At 36.5% G+C, this 24,992-nt stretch overlaps 1 protein-coding gene across 3 annotated transcripts in view; it reads right to left on the bottom strand.

Annotated features, from left to right (window-relative positions):
• LOC104595776 (transducin family protein / WD-40 repeat family protein) overlaps positions 1 to 24,992 on the bottom strand; it is a 94,809-nt gene that overhangs the window by 39,399 nt on the left and 30,418 nt on the right. For all 3 annotated transcript variants that reach the window (XR_016076286.1, XM_010256662.3, XM_088887829.1), the window contains exons 6-15: positions 22,398 to 22,537; positions 21,114 to 21,303; positions 19,863 to 19,924; positions 19,389 to 19,477; positions 17,726 to 17,798; positions 17,574 to 17,633; positions 13,268 to 13,414; positions 13,106 to 13,144; positions 12,960 to 12,997; positions 3,951 to 4,037 (exon numbers count right to left, since the gene is read on the bottom strand). Coding sequence is in view for 2 of the 3 variants with exons in the window: in XM_010256662.3 (XP_010254964.1) it covers positions 3,951 to 4,037; positions 12,960 to 12,997; positions 13,106 to 13,144; positions 13,268 to 13,414; positions 17,574 to 17,633; positions 17,726 to 17,798; positions 19,389 to 19,477; positions 19,863 to 19,924; positions 21,114 to 21,303; positions 22,398 to 22,537 (925 nt within the window). In the remaining variant the exon portion in view is untranslated. The remainder of the gene's footprint in view (positions 1 to 3,950; positions 4,038 to 12,959; positions 12,998 to 13,105; positions 13,145 to 13,267; positions 13,415 to 17,573; positions 17,634 to 17,725; positions 17,799 to 19,388; positions 19,478 to 19,862; positions 19,925 to 21,113; positions 21,304 to 22,397; positions 22,538 to 24,992) is intronic.

The following is a 24,992-nucleotide window of genomic DNA, read 5'->3' as shown; positions in this document are numbered from 1 at the left end:
CTTGGGGTGAGAGGAAATGGAGACAAGGTGGGAAACAACAAGGAGAAGGGGGATTGACTTCCAAGGATTGACATGGGCATCCGATTGATCAGAAAACAGGATGTGAGAATAGCATCACTCCAAAAATGCTTTGGGACATTCATATTGATCATCAAGGATTGAGCAGTTTCAAGGAGATGTCGATTTTTCCGTTCAACTACATCGTTCTGTTGTGGGGTGTAGGCACAAGAAGTTTGATGAATTATCCCATGATGTTCTAGGTATTGCTGAAATGGTGATGAGTTTTATTCTTTGGCATTATCGGAGCGAAGAATTTTAATATGAACACCAAATTGAGTGCGTATTTCAGCATAAAATTTTTGAAAAATAGAGAACAATTCACTACGGTCTTTCATAAGAAAAATCCATGTCATCCTTGAAAAGTCATCAACAAAGATTACAAAATACTTATAGCCATTGTATGACACCACTTTAATTGGACCCCATACATCAGAATGAACTAAAGTAAAAGGACTTGAGACACGACTATCAACTCTTGGACTAAATGAGACTCTATGATGTTTTCCCAATTGACATGATTCACAATCTAACGATGAAGGATGACTCAAGGAAGGAACCAGCAACTTCAGAACCTTGAGAAAATGATGACCAAGTCTGCAGTGCCATTGAAGAGGAGTAAGAGACGACTGAAAAGCTACTGAAGGGCCACCACCATCAAGGTAATACAATCCACCTGCTTCATGTCCTCCACCAATCTTCCTCCTCGTCTTGAGATCCTGAAACACACAAGAAGAAGGATAGAAGGTTACAGAACAATTAAGAGACTTGGTTAATCTACTAACAGACATAAGGTTAAAAGGGAACTTAGGGACATATAAAACAGATGATAAAGGCAAGGAGAGATCAACATCACCAATACCACAGATAGGAGATGTAGAACCATTAGCAAGTGTAACTGTTTGAGATGTGGAGGAGCGAGAAAGGGAAGAAAATACATCAAGAGTCCCAGACATATGGTCCGAGGCTCCGGAGTCAATGATCCAGTGTGAGGCTTTGGAAGCTAAGCAAGCCATACCTAAATGGGCAAGTGTAGCGGTGTTCTGTTGAGATGTTTGAAAGAACTGCTCATATACTGCACGCAGTACACTCACCATTTCCTTCCCATAAGCACAAGTAGATGTGGAGGGGATTGGGTTAGTTTGCTGGCTTTCAGTAATTGTGCCACTACCCTTAGTCATAGCATGGTTAGCCCAAGTGTTGGGTGGACCACGTAAATCATAGCAGAAATTAACTGTGTCCCTCTAAACCACAATGTGTACACTTTCTCTGGGCATTACTTCTACCTTTTCCACAGCCTCCCCCTGAGTCTCGGCATCCAATCCGGCCACCAGCCCGGTTAAACATGTGACCACCACGATTGCTTGGGAGTCCACTACTACCACCACCACTTCTATTTCCACGACCACCCCCTTTAGTCACTACCAAACCAGATCTGTCAGAGAGAGAATGTTCTACCGACTCAATGGATGTCCTCTTAAGGCGGGCAAAAACTTCTTCAAGTGAGGGAAGAGCAGATCCCCCCAATATTTGTGCTCTAACAGGCTCATACTCAGCCTTCAAACCCACAAGAAACCTCGTCACATCAAGTTGCTCACGTTGTTGTTGTTGGATCTGAACATCTGATGTTAGAGGGTGATACACATTGAGCTCATTACGGATGTTCCTCAAACTTGCATAGTACTCTTCTAAGCTTTGACTCTCTTGCTTCAGATTGAAGTACTCTTGGTACAACTGATACACCCTAGTTGTATTATCTTGTCCAGAGTATAGCTTCTTAGCATGATCCCAGATTTCCTTAGTTGTATCTAGGAACATGAAGTTCACACTAATCTTTGATTCCATGTTGTTCCAGAGCCATGTCATTATCTATGCATCTTCCTGTTCCCAGTCACTGAACCTAGGGGAATCAGAGGGAGGTTTCTCCTCTCTCACATGTTTGACCTTCCTCTTGGCCTTCAAGAACACCTCCACAGATTTTGCCCATGGTACATAATTCTCATCATTCAGCTTGATGGATGTCATTTAAACACTTAGATAGTCTGGAGAAAGCATGACACATGTTTTATTGACATTCTCATCTCCAAATGAAGCCATCTTAATTATTTCACCTTCAAATATACAACCCAACCTCACACACTTTCACAAGACTTATCTCACTTATAACACCACCAACTCCAACTTCTTCAAATGCACATTACACACCACACACTAAGGCTGAAATCACTCAGTCATCACATCAAACACCTGTATTGCACACTGCAGAACCATTCACCATCAACATACTAGGGCTGAAATCACTCAGTCATTACATCGAACACTTGTTCTTCATACTGCAGAACTGATTACACACAAGGTCTAGGAGTTCACTTTTAAATACTTAGAATCATAAATACACCAATCAGCACGACACAACCACTACCACACCACTGCTGTCATGAACTTCAGCAGTCGACAACTCTTCTTTCAACACACATATGAGGAAAAATGCAGAGGAACACGACTGATATGCATATCAGACACACCGAGCTCCACAACAAACAAATTTTGAAGCAAAAAACACAGCATTCACAGTCCCTTGGACAAACGACAGCAGTGTTCATACCTGTCCACATTCAGCCCTCTTCGTACACTGAATAGAGGGTTTAGTATACCACTTCAACGACCACCACAATAATGACCGGAGGCATTCTCACCTCCAGGCCCACAAAACGACAGCTCCTTTTCAGCCCCTTATCGAACCTCCACTCAGGTCAGCCGAAAAAAGAGAATGACTGTGAAAGCTGGTGGCGAACCCAAAAAGAGAACAGCAGCAAGAAAGAATGAGAGAAAAAGAAAGGAGAAAAAGACCTTACTGCTCTGATACCATGTAAGGAAACCCTAGTTGATTCTAGGTTGAAGTAGAGAAGAAGAGAAAAGAGAAAGAAGAAGAAGAGAAGTTCGGCCAGACTAGAAGAGAGAAAAAAATCACCTCCCCTAGCCGACCCCACTTGTATTTATTCAAAATCATAGAGTTACAAGAAAGACCATTTTGTCCCTCATAAGAGGTGGGACACATAACTTAAACTCAGATACAATAGACCTTTCACTCTCAAACAGATAAACCAGAATGACCGAAATACCCCTGACTCGAGCATTCTAACAATCTGTTCAGTTTAGTTTTGTTAACAGGTCTTGTAATGTGGCAACCCATTCTTTGGCTCCTGGCTGCTTGTGTGATATTTTAGTGTCCGAGTCTAGGTCAGTGTTTCTTGGTCAATCTCTTTGCTGTATCTTGTTTGGCTTTTGTGCCTCCTTAATGATTATTTTACTTACCAAAATAGAAGAATGGTATTTGAATTTTGAAACATAAAATCCAGAATCAAGTTTACTTTAAGAAAGAGTTATTTCCCAATGATAGTTCCAGCATTCTGGGGTCTTGGGAGGGGTAGACTCAATACAGACCTAACTTTTGTCTTTTTTTTATTTCTTTTGCTTAAAGTGATCATAATTGAAACTTAAGACCCAAAATCAGGTTTAACTTCAACGAGTATTGCCATACATCATGTCACCATCTACATTTAAAAAAGACCATTACCCAATGTTAGCCCTAACCTTCACCTTTTTTTGGCACAAAACGTTATTATTTACATTTAATAACTTCATTTTTTTTGCATGAAGTGGCCACTCTCAGACTTGAATCCGCATTCTCATGCTTGCCAGCCCAAGATTTTACCATTACACCACTCAAAATCAGATATTAAGAAAACAGGAAATTAATTTTAAGTGATAAGGTGGAAACCATGAGAGGTGGTGATTGCAAAAGCAGTGCATTAACCAATTAAAAAACAGGCTGGACTTGTGATATTCTACATAAAACAACATTTCACACTTCTGGGCCTAAAAAAACATACCAGGTCAGACAGTAGAGCATTGTTAAATTCTGCAATTTTTTTGAGGATCCCATCAAACTGGGCCATGTCAAAGTAAAGCATTCCTTTCTGGGAACCAAACAAAAACAAAGAAAAAGGTATTGACAATTAGAAAAATTTACAATTTGCATCTTGAACAACTAAGAAAGAAATATACATTTTAGAGATCACAATGCACAAAAAGGTTTCAACAAAAGGTTCAAGCCAGAACATTTATTTACCTAAATTTTGGCACTGGCAAAATAGAAAACTTGCAAACATGCATTGCAAGATGGATCTAAAATTCACCAAGTAACTATTGTAGAGAAACTGGGCCAGATGGGCCCTAGTGCTTTAGTTTGTTTCTTTTTCTCTTATATGTTATGTTAGTGTTAATGGGCCTTGTCCACATGGGCCCCTTAATCATTCTTTTGTTTCTTTTAAGTGATGTTTATTAGCTGGGTGCCCCATTAAGGGCAAGATTGTAATTGATCCATGATTATTAGTTTAATAAAATAGATTAGGAAAATAGAGAGAGATCCAATCAAACTCTCTTCTCCTTCTCCCTTCTTTACTCTTTTCTTCTTCCTCTTCCACTGTTTCTCTTCTCTTCTCTATTTCTGTTTATTTTTTTTCCAGATTTCTATTCTGATTTTACAGGACTGAATCACATCTACTATGTTTCAAATAGTAGACTATTGGGCTTCAAACAATGGTAGCAGATAAAGAACACCACATTACAACTTCTCTATATCTGCAATCACTACAATGATTTTTTTTTGTTTGATCAGCAAAACAAATGTTAATAAATTATGGATTTAAAATGTAGAACAAACAAAGTTGTAGTGTTCCAACTGAGACAGGATTCAGTCCTCACAAAATTTGTCCTCACAACAATCTCCGTACTTGTATTTTTTCATTCATGGGGTGATGCTCCCAATGCAGGGCTGCAAGTGTTGTGAGGATGGTGTGAGGACAAATTTTGTGAGGACTGAATCCAGATTCGTTCCAACCACCCCAAATACAAAGTAGTTTACACTCTTGCCCAAAACAATTGCTGTCTATTGTTTTTCTAGTGTATCCAACATCCCATTCGCAGTTCTAACCAAGTTAAAAATGGCATTCAGCTCCCTTATAAGTATTCTATCTCCCTGAAGGCATTCCTGTAGGCCCAAGGTGCTGGGTTACTATTCCTTGCCCAAGATATAACCAGTTTTGAGTTCCCTTCCACTTCCAATTGTTGGAAGCCAAACTATTTTTTCAATCTTAATCCTTGCAGCATTGCCAATAGTTCAGCTCTGAGTGAATCTCCAACCCCAATTGGCCCCAAGTACATAGCCACCACCTTGCCTGAAGAATCTCTGAACACACCCCCTATGCCTGCCATCCCTTGATTGCCCAAAGAGCTTCATCAAAGTTCAGTTTTAGTCTGTTATCTACTGGAAATTTCCATTCCATGCTCACCCTATCTTTTCCTTTATATGAGTGTGCCACTTCAGTCCATTTTCTAACTATATCAACCACTCAAAAAGTTTGAAAAAATTCCGTTGTGTTTACCCAATGTGTAACTCTGAGTCTCTGACCTTTATACCCTCTATTATCTCCTCCTTAGACCTGCTTTTTCACTGAAAATTTTCTCATTTCTTTCTTCCCATATAGTCCACACCACTGTTTCCCAAATGGTCCTTCCTCTCATCCCCAGTTCCAATAAAATTCCCTCATGTATTGTTCAGGCTGCCTAGTAGTCACTTTAACAGGTATACAAAAGTGGACATGTAGTAAATGGGTAAGTTAGCCATTGTAGACTTAATTAGAGTTATTCTCCCTCCCATTAAAATGTAATTCCTTTTTCAAAGAGTCAGCTTCTTAGTGAATCTAGGTTTCCAAAAGTCTTTTGTTCTCGGATTTCCTCCTAACAGATTTCCAGAAGTCTTTTAACCTCCATGTTATCTCCACTACACAGCTCTTCCCCAAATTCACCCTCAACAAGATGCATTCTCAAAGGCATTAACTAGATCCTTTGGGTTCCTCACAATTTCTTGATCATTTCTTTCACATAACACTATCATGTCATCTAGATATTGCAAGTGAGACCTCATTCTTTCCTACCCTCCAGCCTCTAATCAAGTTATCCAGATCAGCCTTGATAACCATTCTACTTAGAACCTCAGTAATCAATTTGAACAAGAAGAGGAGCATAAATCAAGATTGAATAATACACTAAGCTAATACAACCCTCTTTTAGTCGGAAAGATGCCTCTAGCAACACCATTAATCAGGATTGAATAATACACTAAGATAATACAACCCTTTACCCAGCTTCTCTATCATTCATCCATTCCTATCTTCTCGAGGATCTTGAGGAAAGACCAATCCACTAAGTCCTAATCCTTTTCTAAGTCCAACTTGCATATCAGCCGTTTTCCCCCCTTTTCTTATGTGCCACAGATCCATTCACCACTAGGATTTGGTCCACTATTTGCCTCTCCTCCACAAAAGCACCTTGAAACTGTAAAATTGCCAAGGGCAAGACTTTCTTCAATCTTCCAATACGGACCTTTGCTATAATTTTATAAAGACTTCATACCAGGCTTATAGGTCTAAAATCCTCCTGCGTCCTAGCCTCTTTCTTTTTTGGCACTAATGCTATAAAAGTAGCATTTATTCCTGAAGAAATTTCCCCTCTTTGGTAAAATTCATTGAAAACTTCCAATGATAATCCTCATAGAATGTCATAGAGAATCTATTCAGGTCAGGGGCTTTAGATCTCTCCATTGTGAACATAGCCCCTTTAATTTCCACTGGGCTATAATTGCTCTTTACAAATACAGATTGGGAAGTAGCCACTCTGTTCCATTCTAAATCTAGAAGCTCTAAGCTCCTTACCACTGGGTTGGAAAATATGGAGTCACTACAATCAATATTGTTGTCTCCTAGAATAATTACAAAATGTAAATGTCTAAGTCTACGATGACACAAGTTTGTGTACCTATGAAGAAAATATTACTTAGAAAACTAAGAAGGATATATACTGATCAAAAAAAAACTAAGAAGGATATAGGGAAATGCACCCTAAATAAAGAAATATTTGTGTTATTTGATGATATTGCATACTACATAACTACAGATATAAGCTCAAACAGCACAAACTAACTTCGAAATATTTGTTTCTAAAAGAAGAATAAAACCCATATTTTGTGCTAGAAATTTCAACCTTTGACAGACATGGATGCAACCTTTACCAAATCTATATGCAAATCTACAAAATTTGACAGATAAACCATAAAATGAAATTGTTTGACTGCGAAGAGAAGGTAGTACTGAACTAACCCTAGTAAGGTTAAACCAGGAATGGAAACTAAACTCAAATCAACTCAGCCTTAATCTCAACTATTTGGACCTGGTTCCATAAATCCTGTCCTGCCATTTTTTCTCTATCAAGAACCATATTTTCAGTCAAATTATAAGCACTTGAATCATTTTTTACCACTTCAGACCATGCTTTTTTTTTTGTCTTCTCCTTGCTCTTTCAGAACCTTATAAATACTTGCTCAAAACATAAAATCTTGCAGCAAGAAAGTGAGTGCCTAAAAGACAGCAAAATCTGTCAACTCAAAAGATACTCACCCAAAAAAACTCCATTTACATATTTTAGGTCTTCTTTACCAACATCATAAAGTTTTCTCAAGGGGCTACAGGAGGAAATTGGAGGAGGCTTTCAGAATATGGGAGGCACCGCAATGACTGCAGAAAATTTCAATGTGGTAAGTGCAAATGAATTGAATAATGTATCCATTTTAATTGAATGGTTTTTGCTATTTCCCAACTTTGGAAATGCTTTTGGTAATCTTGGAAAGTTTTGCATCTTGTGGATAATCATGTTTAGAACTTGTCTTTTTATCCAAAGCAGATTTCCTTTGGTGTGCTGGGTTCTGTTACCCCCAAATAGGGGTGTTCACAATCTGGTTCAGTGTGGTTTAGAAAAGATCTTAGACCAAACCAGTAAATTACGGTTTGAGAAGTTCCCAAACCCAACCAGACCATTTTATTATGCTATGGTGCTGTTTCTAATACAGTTTGGGGAACTTTGGCCATTTTTTTATTCTATTGGGCTTAACCCAATTAGAAAGACCAAATAGCACCCCTAAAAATTAAAACTTAAAACTTTATTTTATTATCTTATTATAAAATAAAAGAGTTTATTATATATCTATACATCATTTATTTATATAATTATATTGTATATTTATAGATATATATATATATATATATATAATTTCAGTTTACAGTTTGGTTCAGTTTATAAAGTCCATGAAACCAAACCGAAGCCGCAAATTGCAACTTAGAAAAATATGAAACCGAACCAAACCGTTTTCAAGTGCAGACTGAACCAAAGCACAAATTTGGTTTGGTCCAGTCCGGTTTTGCGGTTTGAACCAAGCAATAAACATCCCTACCCCCAGATACAACTTAAGCACAACTCAACAAGGTGTTGGATACAGAATTTAAACTAAAAGTTGAAACATATAACATGGTATGGCACTGTTGTATAGGTATACGCGTTCATAGATGCAAGGTGTTAATCCAACACCTTGTGTTCTTTCTTTCATATAGCTTTTATCTTCTTTCCTTGATAAATAACATATATGGATAAAATTTGATAGTCTTGCACATGGTTTCGAAAACCAGACCAGACCAGATGGTCAGAACGGAAAACCCGAGAATCAGTCAGGTAACCGGTTCTGTTTCACCCTAAAACCGCTTTTTGGCCAAAAATCGTTGATTTGGTCAGCAACCTACTAACCTGGGTGGTCGAACCATCAAACCGTTGACCAGTGTTTTAAAAGCGCAAGGGCCAATTTGCGCCTAAGGCAAGAGGTGCAAGGCGAGGCGCACGCCTTTTTAACGCAAGGCGCAAAAATACAAAAAAAAAATGCTAAAAATCAAAAAATGTCAGAAAATTCAAAAAAATGCAAAAATATTAAACATAATACTAATAAGAAATATAAACTTAATTTTTAGAAATAACGGCTTTAAAAAACCTATTACCTAAAATTAAAATACATAAGCATAACATGTAAAGCATATTCAAATGAAAATTTAAAAATAAAATCAAACATATAAAACATTTTCAAGAATGTAAAGCCCACAATCTCTTTTTTTCTTCAATTGCATTACTTCAAGTAGCTAATGTGATGTAAAACATATTACATTCCTCATTCTACGAGTCGCCTTTGTGCCACGCCCCTCAAGGCAAGCCCAAACAAGTCCATATTAGGGTCTTAAATTCTTAATTCTCATACAAAAATAATGATTTTATAACTTTATTTGGCTTTTAAGAAGATATTTTATTAAGACGAATGAATGAACAACATTAGCAAATATTTTATTTAGATAAATGAATGAACAACATTAAATTCTTATCTCACACAAAAATAATGATTTTATTTGCCTTTTCAAAAGGCGCACACCTGGACCAAGGCACACGCCTAGGCCAAGGCACAAGGCGCACTAGGCATGCGCCTTTTGAAAGTGTTGTGCCTAGGACCTGGGCAAGGCGCCTACCCTAAAATGGGCCTCACCTATGCGCCTAGGCGCGCCTTTTAAATCACTGTCGTCAACCCAAAAAACGGTTTTTGGCCGTTTTTCATTTTTCATTTTTTTAAGTCAGAACAGGTCAGCCATTCGAACTGGATGGTCAAACCATTCGACCCGGTCCAGTTCGGTTTTAAAAATCTTGGTCTTGCACAATATTGATATAAAGCATATAAAAAGAAGATTGTTTTTTTAACAATAGCAGATACACAACATAAACAATTATTCACCATTTAGGATCACAAAAATAATGCATTGCAGCATCACAAAAGTTGTTAAAAGTTCAAAATCTGAAATTGTTTTAGTTAGAAGGTATGTAAGTAATTTAGGCCATCCTGTGTTATCCATAACAGCACATCCCAAGAACCTTTTTCTCTAAATAATCTTTCAATTTATACCCTTATTGCCAAACACCCTAGTATGCAAATCAGATTGTCTGTTGTCCACTATTAACCATTGACCCAAAAAGCTTGATGAAGTGGTACCAATCTCACTAGAAATGGGCAATGAAGAGAGAGGGTACTGGTTCCTCTTTAGTACCACAGAGGGAGCAGTAACTCCTGACCGACGAGAGATGATCTATGATTAGAAACTTGTCCAAGCATGACATTGAAGTGAAAAAGGAAATATTTGATGGGATATTGGGTACACAAATCCAGGGGCCAGGGAACTTTGGAACCGCCACCACAGAGGGAGCAGTAACTCCTGACCGACGAGAGATGATCTATGATTAGAAACTTGTCCAAGCATGACATTGAAGTGAAAAAGGAAATATTTGATGGGATATTGGGTACACAAATCCAGGGGCCAGGGAGCTTTGGAACCGCCAGTCTATGTAAGGAAACAAAATTTAAGTGAGAAGAATCCATCTGAATCAAAATCTCACACCCTCCCATTTTCATAGGCAGTCTTGTCTCTAACATGCTGAATGTGAGGTAGGGCCATAGGGGGTCCATGCTTATCATTTTCCCAATCACTCTCATACATTCTAAACCTCAACCAACCATCTCATATCATTCTTCAACCATTGGTGTTCTCCATTGCTATATTGTAGAGAGAAAGTCATCACTTAAGACAACACTCCACAATATTTGGCACCACAAAACAAAACCTGTTGTTTTTCCCAACTTCAAAAGATACATGCTAGCATTCTTCAAGTTGGTGCAAAACTTGTCATCACTTAAGACAGCACATCACCAACTCGTTCTTTTTAGGCAAAACTTTCTTCCAGGTCTCTAAACACAGAAGGTGCAAACTTGTCATAACCTATAAAAGTTGGACCCAGAGACTTCAACTACACCACACTACCATAATCCTTTTCACCCTGCCCCTATCTCTTCTAGACTTGTCAACTTGCAATAGATCACTTCTTCTTATGGTGCTGTAGATGGTCTTCTCTGGACATGACCAAACTATCTTTAGCCCAATATTCTAAGGTAGTAGTGGGCTGGCTGACAAGTCCAGAAACAGCTTGTTGGGGTTACAGGGATCTGATAAAGAAAGTTAAATGGCTGACAAGAAATATGACAGTCAGGGTTCAGTGGGTTAGCAGATCAGCAAATGCAATGGCTGATTCTCTGGCCAAACAAGGGGTATCAAGGGGAGATCTGTTGTGGGCTACCTTGTAATTGTGCTTCAGGCTTGTGTGTGTTTAGTGCTTATAGTTCAATCCTTGGGGAGGTAACACCTCATGCCCATGCCTCCTCCTAGGCTGACTGTACTCTCTTTATTTGAATTAGTAAAATCACTCTCATTTATCAAAAAAAAAAGGATCCAACACCAAAAAAATTACAAGGCCAGACCCCTCAAAAAGGAGTTTGAATGCATAACCAGGAACAATAACAAACCTTTTAACTTGCTTTTTACAGTGTCTAATTCAGAATGGTTGTTTTCAAAAGCGCACAAGTTTCTTTCTCTCCAAACTGTCCAGATGATGGCTGCTGGTAAAATTCCCCAAAGTATATTCCCTCTTCTACTTAAATGGAGCCAGTACTGAGGCCAGGAACGAAAATGCACCCAAAGCATTGTAAAGCCATATCCCATCCTTTCTAGTTTTCCCACTCATTCATCTCAACATTCATATTTCTGCTAACTTGTCTATTGGAATCTCCTTTTCAGCCATTTCATTAGCGAAACAAGCTAGATAGGAAGAAAAAAAATAGGAAGCCAGAAAAGACTAAAAATAATGAGACATGTTCTGAACAAGTAAACCTTCTACATATCAGGCACTTAGGCAGCAAAAACATTTACAAGAGGTTTACTTTTCTCTTTTCTTTTTTTTTTCTTTTTTGAACACTTTATTATGAACAAGGAAACCCCCTACATATCAGGCACTTAGGCAGCAAAAACATTTATAAGAGTTATCCTTATCTTTCAACCCACTGGGATGGCGACCATCTTCCCACTGCAAACAAGGCAACCTAAGGCAGTGTTTGGTACTGGAGTCATTTCTCCAAGGCATTTCTGCCATGTTAGTGCCATGTAGGCATTTTCCTCTCTCCCTCACTTTTTCTTGTTTGGTTGAGCATTTTCAAGCCATTTCAAGCAACACTTGAATGCCTCTAACTCTGTGAGAGCAACTTTAGAAGAAAACATCATTTTGACTTTTTTCTTTTTTTGCAATGGAAACAATGTTTTCACCTTTTTGCCTACGTGGCACCTAATGCTGCCTATCTGGCACCAAATAACAATATAAAATATGCATAGAACCTGGAGTTACTTTATCGAATTTGAAGGTGTGGCCATTGTCTGAGAAAACGGCAATGATACCAAATATCACCTAAATCTAATCCATGTTAAGATTCTTTTTTTTTCTTTAGTAAAATCAGACTGTGGCACATCATTTTATTTTTTCATGTTTCTTTTACTTTTTATTACTATTGTTTCTTGTTTTGGTTGTTTTGGAGAGCATTGACGAAAAAAAGAGCAAGAGAGAGAGAGGGAAGGGAAGAAACACATTGATGTGGATATTTGACTTCTGATTGTGTTATAGAAATAAATATAGCTGATGTGTGCAAAACACAAACACTGTTCACTTTCTCTTATCACCTAAACTTACTTATACTATACATTGTGGGGGATCAATCTCAACAGCTCTTTGACTATAACCTGTGCAATGATAGCAATCAACATTGACACAGTAATATCTTTAGGAGGCCCAATTGATTCTCATAATGAGACAATGAAGAACCATTATGTGGTTCCTTTTCTTTGTACCTCTCCTTTCCTCCCTAAATCGTGTCATGTGTTCAAATATTTGAGTGCTATAAATTAAATTTTCCTTGTTTTCTTTTCATTCACAAGACCAAAGAGATCTTTACAATATAATAATACCAACAAGCTGCGATAAAGTTAACCATATCTCAAAAATTCCCCATCAATGGAAACAAGAAGCAAATGAGAATGATAAGAACATACCTTGGGGATATGCTTGAAAACAGGTTTTGTTGAAACACCTGGAGTATGAAAAAATACATGAGATAAAAGTAGAGGTTAAACATGATAAGCTAGTTATATATCCTGATCATGGAAGATAATAAGAAACTAAAGTAAGAATAACAAACCTGATGCAATTGAAGGTTCTCCAGGTATATAAGCACTAGCTGCAACAAAAAAAAATATATATATATAAACATTCATTACAAATAGAAGCCAATAAGGATATTGGACCTATTCTACTATCCCTATCATGTGTTGGCAGTTGGCACAAAACTCTAAATACTTACAGCCCGTATAAGGATCACGGAATGATGTATCAAGAGTGAAATTTCTCTGTCCAGTATTTTGCAGTATAAACTCCACTATTTGTTGCCGATAAGAAAGTGGAAGATTTTCCTTTAGAAGCCACTTGTCAGCAGTATCATAAGGGTTATCTGGAAATAGATCACTATTGTATAATCATTTCAAGCTGATGAATATGTGCATTTGATGGTACAGTAAATATCATTTGAAGTAAAAAAAAGGTATAAGTAATCTAAATAAGCAAAAAACTATATTAAGAAGATCCATCCAATTCAAAGTAGGTGGAACATGAAGCAGCATGAGCGACAAAAATTATGCCTAGACATGCAGATTAAAAAAATAATCTCCATGCTGCTGATGTGAGTACATATTCCTCTTTTCTAATTATTTGTAAAACATTTGGAAAGGTATTTAGAAGAGGGATAAATACTTCTTGAGGTTACATTAAGTAAGGAAAAGAAAAGTTTGGGTTAGAATGGCCAGGTCAATTATATTGTTATTTAGCCCTTCCAGGCCTACATTATGAATTGGATAAAAAATAATTTCCATGCTGCTGATGTGAATGAAGTTTTCTCTCTCTTTTAAATTTATCTGTAAAACATTTGGGAAGCCATGTAGAATAGGAATTAATACTCTCTTGAGGATACTCTAAGCAACGAAAAGAAATATGGGTTTAGAATGGCCAGGTCAACTTTTTTGTTCTTTTGCCCTTCAAGGCCTACATTGTAACTTAATTGTCTCTAGCATTTCTATCATGTATGTCCAGTAAGGAAAATTTACTTTTTGATAAGGTAGCATGTTTTTCCATCTGAGTTACCTAGATATGGCAAGGATACAGCTGAACATGGTATCAGATAAAGAATTTACAAAAAAAATGAAATATCTGACATGATGTGGCACCATTGTACCAGTATACCAGGGTATCCTAGCTTTTCAGTATTTTCACATTTAAGGTTGGATATCATGTTAGGAGCATGTTTAGTTTAGTTTCACCATTTACTCCTTTTGTAAGACTGTATTTTGAGTTTCACAAAAAAGGAGCTAGACTGAGTGAATAGAGGTTTGGATTCACCCTCCAGAAATTTCACTTTCAGCTAGAGTTTGAGCTCTAAACAAAGTCTGAGAATTCAACAGTACACCGACTTTCAAGCTTTCAAACCATTGCAATCTTGTATAAGAAATAGTGACACACCACAAGCAGAGTTGTTGGGGCCATCAGGCAGCAGAAACTTGAAGATCACAAGTGTTAATTGTTGAAGGTGGTGAGTTCTAAAGTTACAATTACAGACAACCCAGCACGAGGATTTTTCAATAATTACATATTTTCTAATCTCTAGAGCTGGTTCTTTGAATGGACTTAAGCTTGTGAAAGAAGTACCTCACATAGATCTTATTGGAAATAAGAAAGAACTAATTGATGCACATGGTTATCCAATCCATCTGAAGCAGAAGGTAGAATAGACATTATTTTCAAAAGAATTCAAAGGAATGTCTAAAGTTTGCCATAGAAAAAGAATAGATGGCAAGGCATTAATGAATATATGATTATACTCATTTGTAATTTTGTTTAAAGTGGCCTATGCTATTTTCAGAGTTCATTAACCTCTCTGACCTGTACACAAATTCATATCTTATATTGAATGAATTCTTAGAGTTACCAATCCCTCCCCCCCCCCCAAAAATAAGGAAGAAAAAATAAAGGAAAAAGGATGCAATAGATAAACTTGTAACAGGACCACTTTTTATGGAAAAATAAAATTCATTAAAAGAAAAGTACATATACCAGTGGAATATAGCTTGTGGCCCAAGAACGCAACAGACAGGCCTCCACCAAACAAAAAAAAAAAAAAAAACAGCAACAACACCAAAAATAAAGACAAAATGTAAAATCAACACAAGCATATCTAAAGCAACTCCCTAAACCGGTGTACACACCCATAACCACATGCAAACCGAAACTATCACAAAACCAAATAACTGAAAGCACAACAATGCCAGCCCCAAAAACTTGGGTGTCATTTGGATAAGCTAATTTCTGGCTTTCCATTTCGGACATTTAGCTATGTGATCCACTTGGCAAATTTGGCTTCTAGACAATGCTTCTCGAAGCAAAAGCTCAAATTGGGTATTTGGTAATACCAAACTACTTTTCCTACTTTCATTGACAGGTGGCACCAATATATTGGTTGTAAACTTGTAATTAAAATATTGTATTCAGCCTATTAACCTTCTTCCCCATCAATCCAAGAAAGAAATAACAGATAAAACAGTCCATTGATCCTAAGAAAATCTTTCTTTCCCATTCAATCCATCAAAGAAATGATAGATGAAACAGTGAATTAATCATAACTCATAAGATCATTCTTTCCCATTCAGTCCATCAAAGAAATAATAGATGAAACAGTTAATCAAAAGAAGATCATCCTTTCACATTCAATCTGTCAAAGAAACAATAGATGAAATAGTCCATTAACATCCTTCCCCATTCAGTATTCAGTTTGTCAAAGAAATAGTAGATGAAACAGTCCATTGCAGATAATATAGAGATTACATGATAAACAAACAATTCATCAAACATGTGGGGGGTTTAAAACATAATAGGGATATTGTTTCTGTATGAGAGGAGTGTAGAACACAGCCGAATGAGGGGTTTAACACACATTCAAATTGGTGTTTTAACATATAAGATTAAACATATGAATGGGAGTTTAATAAAACACACTATAATACAAAAGGATGGGAGTTCAATAGAAGACAACAGAAACATTCAAAAGGGGATTTTGTAGAGCATGGTGGAATACATGAGTATGGGGGGTTTAATAGAACACAACAAATACATTTGAATGGGGGTTTAATAGAACACAACAAATACATTTGAATGGGGGTTTCATAGAACAAATGCAAAAAACAAGAAAATTTTATGAAGGGGGTAGAAGGGTTTTAAGATGCCATACTTGGGAGTGGAACCAAATGTTCGATTTGTGAAAAACCGGTTAGAGTTTTGTTGAGAAGAAGAAGAAGAAGAAGAATGGACTTACCAATGAAGAGAGTCAAGAGAGTCAAGAGGTTTGAGTCACGTTTCGTCCAAAAAGTTCAAGGCCAAAAGACCAAAATCTATTATTTTGACTTTGGAATTTCAGCCCTTAATCCACTTTGGCTTCTTGGATTTTGGCTTCGAGAAGCAGGCTCTACCAAATAAACAAAGTAAACTTTTGGTTTTTCGAACTTTTAAAAGCCTAAAGTCCACAAGTAAAAGCTTATTCAAATAGCGCCTTAGACTAAATACATCTACCTAAACCTAAATATCAAAAGGAGACAACCCAAATGGAATCTTTATAGTGTTATTTCTATTTAATTATAGATCTATCTCGGAACTAACATCTTTCATTTAGTTAATTTCAGGATTAGTAATGGATTATTTAAGAGTTGACAACCATATTTGACTGTTCCTATGGGGTTATATATGGGTTTTGGACTCCTTGAATACTCCCATGGATTATTTATTGGTTTACCTTAGCTCCAATTCAACTAGGAATCTATTCTTGTCAGTTTCCTAGTTGAAATTGGAATCAATAAAGAGAGAATCCAGCCCTTCTATTCACTCTATAAATTAAGTCTCCATTTGGATAAGCTTTTGCTTTTGAGCTTTGAACTTTGGAAAACAAAAATGAGCCAAAAAGTGTTTTGAGCATTCGATGAAAGTTGTTTTTAAAAAGCACAAACCCTGAAGTTATCCAAACAAAACCTAAGTTATTGTAATTGAAGATTACAGCCACATCCAACCACCCCCCGAGCTATTTCTCCCTCAAGCAATCTATCTATATATTGTACAATCTAACAGCAAGATTTTTCCTCTTTCTTTTTAATTCTATTACTTGTTTAACCATCTATATTATTCATCATTAGTCACCCAAATTACCTTCCTTCACCCTATAAACCAAACCACCAGAGCTCAAAGTTGTAGGACTACCCCTTTATCTGTTTCCCATCAAAAATTTTCCTGGTTGTCATATGCTACAGCATAGGTACCAAGTGACTAGATTTGAGAACACTAAAAGGAACTGTCCAATTTTTCATTCGCTTAAACTCGAAGATTGCATCAATCATTCAACACCATTTCGTAGTTTAGCTCCCAATAACAAAGAAATGTATGTTTGCGAGGAAATGAAAAAAAAATGAGATAATTAAAATGCACAAAGTAACAAACAAGAGAGAGAGAGAGAGAAGATAACATCAAAGCTAACCCTTGCAAAACCAAACAAAAGCATGTGTTACATAACAAGGAAATACCTGATCGGTTGTAAGGCAATTTGCGGATAGGCTCACCATCTCCAATATCAACATCAAATACTAAGAAGCAGAATTCATATATTAGAAAAAGGAATCAAAAATAGATAAAAAGAAATAAAAGAATTGTGACTGACACAAAAGCCTAAGTTTACCATAATCATACTGAACGCCATCAAGAACAGCACGGTTCATGTTATCATCAGGTCCATCAACAACTTCACCAATCTAGATATTCAAAATTTATTTCAATCAGCATTTATAGATATTAGCATACAAAGAAACCAAATAAGTGAAAAGAAACTCAATGCAAATGAAATATATTAGAAACTAAATGAGCTAACCACATTACTTATCCAAAAAAAATGAGCTAGCCACATGGAACTAGTTCAATGGAATCCAAATAACCTTCAGAAATGACTTTTCCAGAACTACCAATTTCAGATTTCAGCACAAACACATACAACTTCTACACTAAAATAATAATCTAAATAAATCACACCATTAAAGAAATTCAATGCAAATGAAATACATTAGAAATTAAATGAGTTAACCACATGGAACCAGTTCTCAGTGGAATCCAAATAACCTTCAGAAATGACTTTTCCAAGTCCAAAAATATATAAGAGACAATGCCTGCCAAGCATAAATATGGCTATCCAACACACTTAGCAATTCAACAAACAGCAAAAATATTTTTTGAGGGAAGGTAAAGTATGCTACGGGAAAAGTTAGGGTTTTTATTTTTGAAGAATAAAAATTAACAGCCAAAGTTCAGTGAATCAACGATACAGAAATAAAAATTATTTTATCTTCAAAAAAAACATGATACAGAAAATGATCGGCTAAATGTAAATTCATGTTTAACTCATATTTGCAATGAAAGTTTGAGACAAAAAAAAAATGTATATACATACATAAATAGATATATGGCCAGTGTTGTTTATAAACCAATTACATAAAACTTTTTTTTGATGAGGAAACTATTGGAGACAGTATGGCATGTATATAATATATTAATATACCAAATAGAATTATAATCAAAGTGCCCCTCCCCATCTCCCCATATATTAAGGTGCTTCCTGTAACCACCATGCCCTTTCTATTAAATTTTAACAGTTCATCAAATAGTCACAATTCATTGCAGTTTACTATCAACAATCCCACTACTCCAAATTAGATTAAGATTTGTGTCCTTTCTGGGGGGAGAGGAAATCGTCAACTTGAAATAATCTCCCTTAACCAGCAGCATATGAGATTAAACATAACTTTCATGGAACTTCCATAATTGAAAGCCAACTGAAATTGGTAGATATTTTACAAAACAGATGGCAACACACAGCAGGAAGTTAGCAGAAATAAGGGATGCAGATTCAACTTAAGCTGAAGGCCTTACTAGGGGGCACCCACAAGTATGCAAGCAACATGATGCACTAAAGAGAGTGCCCAGCGCACGAGGCTTCCACCAATGTGGGGTCTGGGGAGGGACAGATGTATGCAGACTTACCCCTGTACATACAGAGAGATTGTTTCCAAGAGATTTGAACCCTGGTCACCCAGTTCGCAATGGAGCAACCCAACCATTGCCCTAAGGCCCACCCTCATGCACTAAGGAGAGCGCAAACAATTGAAAAGAACTGGCAACCACTATATTTTGTGACTTAAATGCATAATAGGAAGGAAAGTAATTACATAAAATCATTTCAATAAATTTAAGAAAACATCATTAGAGTAAGAAGAAAATTCAATAATTTTGAATTTGGTAGAGATTCAAAGAACAAAGAAGTAAATAATTTCTTAAATATAACAAGCTAGTACTTTGTCCCATTTTTGTTCTCTCGAATTCCATGAGTATGCTACACCATTATCCCCTTCTCTCACAATTTTTGTCTGCCCGTCATTGGCACCTAATCAACAAAAAATTAAAAAGATTGAATAAGTTACTAACATAAGACAGTCATTGGCCAATCTCAATGCCCATTACAAGACTTCGCAAATAATAGATACTAAACATTTGTTATACTTAAACACATGTCAACAATTGCATCTGTATGTATACATTATCTCAATGATTTTATTTCCCAACAAAAGAAATTCTAACTTTTTATTGGCCAAAATACAAAGTTTTGGCAATACATAAAGACGTGCATGCATGCACAAATATGCATTTAATTTTGCATGATAAGGCTTTTATGCATATCAATGCCTACAAATTATGTGTAAAAATCCATGAAATTAGATTGTGATAACATGTCAAATTTTGCAGTTTTCCTTAAGAACTTAGGATCAAACCTGGAATTTGCAAAGCCTCTAGACCAGGTAAATCTTCCAATTTCAATCCACCAACCCTCTTCCTAAGTAAACATGTCACAGGCAATGCAAATCAGGGAACCAAATGAGCTGGCAAAGTAAATGATCAGCCAAATACCAGTAACATAAACACAAATAGGACACAAAAAAATGACAACAATGACCATTAAGTCTACTCATATTCATAATGCCTTAAGTGTCCTACCTACAGTGAATTTCACTTCTTAATTACAGTTTTAGTCATTTTAAGACTTCAAAAGCTTGAAACAAATGGCTAAGATTCTCTTTTTTTTTGGAAATAAATAAAAAAGAAAAAAATATATTAAATAGAAAAAGAGTACATCTAGGTGACAAGATATCACCCAAGGCTCAAAGCCCACAACCCAGGCCACCAACAATCCTCAAACCTTTTACATACAAACTTTTTATTCCCCAGCCCATACAATCAAAACAAAAAGAATAATTATCACAATAGCTAGATTATAGTTGATGGGTTCAACCAACTATAGCCAGATAACCTTAAAAAAGAATAATTATCACAATCACGACAATTACATTTTTCCTTTTAATTCTTGCACTTTTCATTCTGGTTTGGTCAGTGTTTTCAACCTGTTGTTGACCTGGGCAACTGAACCAGTGACCAGGACAGCTGACCAGGTCATGCCTTTTGATGGTTTCAATCACTTCACCTAGGGTTGCAACTTGGGTAGGCTCGGGTTGGACTTTTGCCAAGATTTGAATGGGCCCAACCCAAAGCCTGAGCCTGAAGTAGTGTAAAATGTTAACTTGGGCCAACCTGAGTTGCACCCCTGGTTTCACCAGGTAACCACCAGTATAACAGCCAAACCCGCCACCTGGCCACTTTCTGGGTCAACATCTGGGTTGGTTTCTAAAACATTGTTTTTGATTGGCAAATGAACAGGATTTTATTAGAAAATACTGATAAAGTCATAGAAATGCACAAACAAGGGAAGTAGCCCTCCTCAAATAGGAAGACACTGAGCTAGCCCCTCTGCTACTCTCCCCCTAGCTTATACAGGCACGAATTCTCCCATTTTCACAGCATTTTTACCTCACTGGCACAAATACAATGAGTTACCTCTCCTTAAAAAAACAAAAAAAAAAGCAAGAGAAAACGATTAGTACAGACAAGCTGATAACTTCTGAACATACAGAGGTTCCATATTATCAATTATAAACACTCTATAAAGAAAAAATACTGATTAGTTATACCTGCTAAACTTGTAGTGAGAAAGTTGGGAATCATAAGACTCAAGTTCAAGTGAATCAGCAATTCTATCATCATGTACTGTCCAGATCCTTACAACTCCATCAGAACATGCCGTCACAATGTCTCCATTCTCTAAGAATTTTACATCCCAAACACAACCAGGATGTTCAATGCTTTGAACACAAACTCCATCTGCAGTAAACAGTTTCTTAAGGAACATTTCAAGTTAAACCAAACAAGACAAAACATTAATGACTGGAGGAAAAGTATAACAACAGAACTGAATGCCTATACATAGTAATTAGTGGTTCAGCACTGATATTGTTGGGTAAACGATTCAAAAAGAAGGATCCTCTGGAATAAACATCAAAGTAGCACATAACTAAGGATCATATTCACTTTACCTGATGCACCTAATTATGAGGTAAAAGACCAAGGCAGAACTTGCTCAAACTTGAACATGATATCAACTGCAAATATTTAAACGAAAAAAAAAACTAACAAACCTTGTATTTGGTTGGAAGCTCCTCTTGATCACTAACTTAGAAATGCTAGACCTCACATCTAGTAGGGGCCATTGTTTGGTGTAATGGTAAAATCTCCAGCTAACAAGCATGAGAGCATTGGTTTAAGCCTGAGAGTGGCCAGTTTGTGCAGTTCACCCCTCCCAAGTCCCTAGATAGCTGGGACCAACATTGGCCTATAGCCTTATTAAATCTGCCAGCCAGTATATGACCCACTTGATAGAAAAAAAAAAAAAAAGCAATCTCCTTTGTTTGGTAGCAATGAGGGGAACATATAAGCAATTTCTAACCAATAGCCAGGAGCTTGGTTACTGTAATCTCAACATAATTTACTCAATAAACAAAAGAGCAACATCCAAGACCATCTCTTAAGGCAACATGAGTACTTACTACAAGCAGAGACAATCATCATCATCATCATCATCCAAGTCTTATCCCAACCATATGTGGTCGGCTACATGAAACCTGCTTCACCATTCTGTTCTATTGAATGTCAATATTGGCATTTAAATCGTTTATTACTACTTCTGTCCATGTCCTTTTTCGTCTACCCCAGCCCTTCAACCCCTTCAACTTGCAACTAAAAATTTGTTCTTACGGGTGCTGTGCAAGTATAGACAATACAGAAGTAAAATTGAACATTCTTTGACTACTTACAAATTACAATTGGATCTTTTCAACACAGAAGGTTATACCAAAACAGAAAAAATGGAAAATGAACTACAAAAAGAACCAAAACATGTTCCACCAAAAAGTACTAACCTTTCCATATTTTGGCAAAACAATCTTCACTTCCACTAACAATAAGTCCAGAGATATGTGAATCGACAGAATAGACTATTGAAGTATGACCAACCATTTCCATCAAAACTTGACCAGTTAATGCCCATAATCTGATAGAACTGCCATTGCACAAATACTAGAATTACACAATTCATACAACCACCAGAAACCCATAAAGGGCAAAGGAAAGCAGGAGTAAATAAAAGAAAAATACAAAAAGAAAAAATATATACATAACGGACAAGCCCCTTGCATAGATCAAATACATAATACAAACATCTGCATTGCTTGTGTTGAGGACAACTATAAACGTCATCTTCAGGGATAATTAGGATAGGATCTTGCAAAAGCCATGCATGTCCTACTTTAATAGATTCAAGACTTATATGTTGTATTTGCATCAAGAGCAAAAATTAGTTGGAGCTAGTTGTTTATACTTTATAATGAAGCTGTTCCCTGGTTTTCAAAACATAGAAACTAGGAAACCTCATCAACAACCAAAACCACATTGATGCAATCCCAACTGTCAGTCAGGTCTTCGGGCCTTAGAACCTACCTTTAGGCATAGCAAAGAACTCTGTATTTTGCACTCTTTCTCCATCCTGTAGTAAAATCTATGTGAGAAAAATAGAGAGATGGAGAGATACAGCCATAGAAAAGTACAATCGGCAGAGTAGAGGGAGTGAGAGAATTAAAACCAATATTGTCAGACTTGGAATGGAGAAAGTCAGACCCGTTAACCCATGAGCTAGTAAGGGTTTTCGTTTTTTATTGCGGTGCTAATTTTTAGAAACACCAGAAGAACCAATACTGACAAACTGGGGGATTTTCACAAACCTTCTGGTTTTCAGAAAAACACGAGAGACAATTGTAATTACCATCATTACTCTAAATAAGAGATGAGGGGATTTGAACCTGTACCTCAGTATCGAAATTTTAGACACAAATCATTTAAGTACATATAAACATGCAAACAATATTTTTTCTAATACTTAAGTATGATGTCAAGGGTCATTGGCTCAACCCAGTGGCTGGATCATTTTACATATGACTTTGTAACCAAAACAGTATTACAATTGTTTTTGAATCTGACAACATTGATTAGAAAAATACATACCTAATCATGTCATGTTTTGTTTTATTATATTTAAACACATGAGCATGAAAAAAAACTTAGAAGATAATGATGATATTCAAAAACACAAGATGACTTGCTGATAGTAGAAGGCTCCAAAAAAGCAAGAGCGACACAGAAGTAAAGAATCCCAAACTGGAAATTTCTAAATTTTTCATGTAATTGTTGCATTTTTAACAATAGGGGTATTTTTTGTCATTTAATTTGGTTGCCTGTGGAACCCAGAGAGTTTAATTTTCCAAATCAGAGTTTAGATGTATTTAAAATTTCATAGCCAATGGTTAAATAGTTTATGATTACTGAGTTTTCTTTTGATAGTGGCAATTCTGTAGTTTTTGCTTTTTCTAGCTCTAGTAGAACTGGCCACCCCAATAACGTATATGTGTATCTAAAGTACAAAAACATGGAGTGATGAATGAATGGAGCTTATTTGATTTCCTGCAGCTTATGCTAAGGGTGACAAGTGATTCCCACAGCTTGGAGTGATTCTAGGCACCCCATTGAGTGATTTTTGGTTCTCTCTCCCATAATTCTTTATATCTTCCCTTTAATCTTGCAAGCAGTAATTACAGTCATCAATAGACATAAATTCCCTATCAAGAAGCATTCATTAAACATTCCCAAGGGACTGAAACTAATACAGTAAGCTTTCTTTATATTGTACATGTTATCAGGCCTGTATTTAATTAAATAAATAAAAAGAAACTTCTGATATCAGCCTAGAAGGGGGAGAGATGGAGAAGAAGAAGAGGAGAAGAAGAAGTCGAACAGAATAGGGCCTCACAGTCTCAATCGAGAGAGAGAACTACTGCCTTGTATGTTTAATTCATAATGAAAAGTAAAATTACAATACTACCCCTGTATACAGAGACTTGAGAATAGAGACAAAAAAACACTGATTTAAAGAGGAAAGACTAAAATAACCCTAGAACAAAGCTGTATTTTAACACTCCCCCTCAAGTTGGAGCATATATATTATACAACTCCAACTTGTTACAAATGTATTTCATCCGAGAACCACTCAAACCATTGGTAAACAAATCAGCTAGGTGATCTTCAGACTTCACTTATGGGGTAATGATTTCTCCACTGACCACCTTTTCTCTAACAAAGTTACAATCCACCTCTATGTGTTTGGTCTTCTCATGATACACTGGATTGGAAGAGATATGAATGGTTGCCTAGTTGTCACAAAATAGCTTCATGGGGTTTGTGACTGATATTCCCATCTCTTGTAACAATTGTCTCAACCACACCAACTCACATGTAGTGTGGGCCATTGCTCTATACTCGGCCTCAGCACTACTCCTAGCCACCACATTTTGCTTCTTGCTTTTCCAAGTAATCAAATTCCCTACCAAAAATGTGCAGTAATCAGTTGTTGATTTTTTGTCAGTAACCGACCCTGCCCAATCAGCATCAGTGTATCCTTCCAAGGA

This window comes from Nelumbo nucifera, chromosome 5, assembly GCF_055504915.1.
Source record: "Nelumbo nucifera cultivar China Antique chromosome 5, China Antique-T2T, whole genome shotgun sequence".
Taxonomy (NCBI): Eukaryota; Viridiplantae; Streptophyta; class Magnoliopsida; order Proteales; family Nelumbonaceae; genus Nelumbo; species Nelumbo nucifera.
This window is presented reverse-complemented; position numbering and strand designations above follow the sequence as displayed.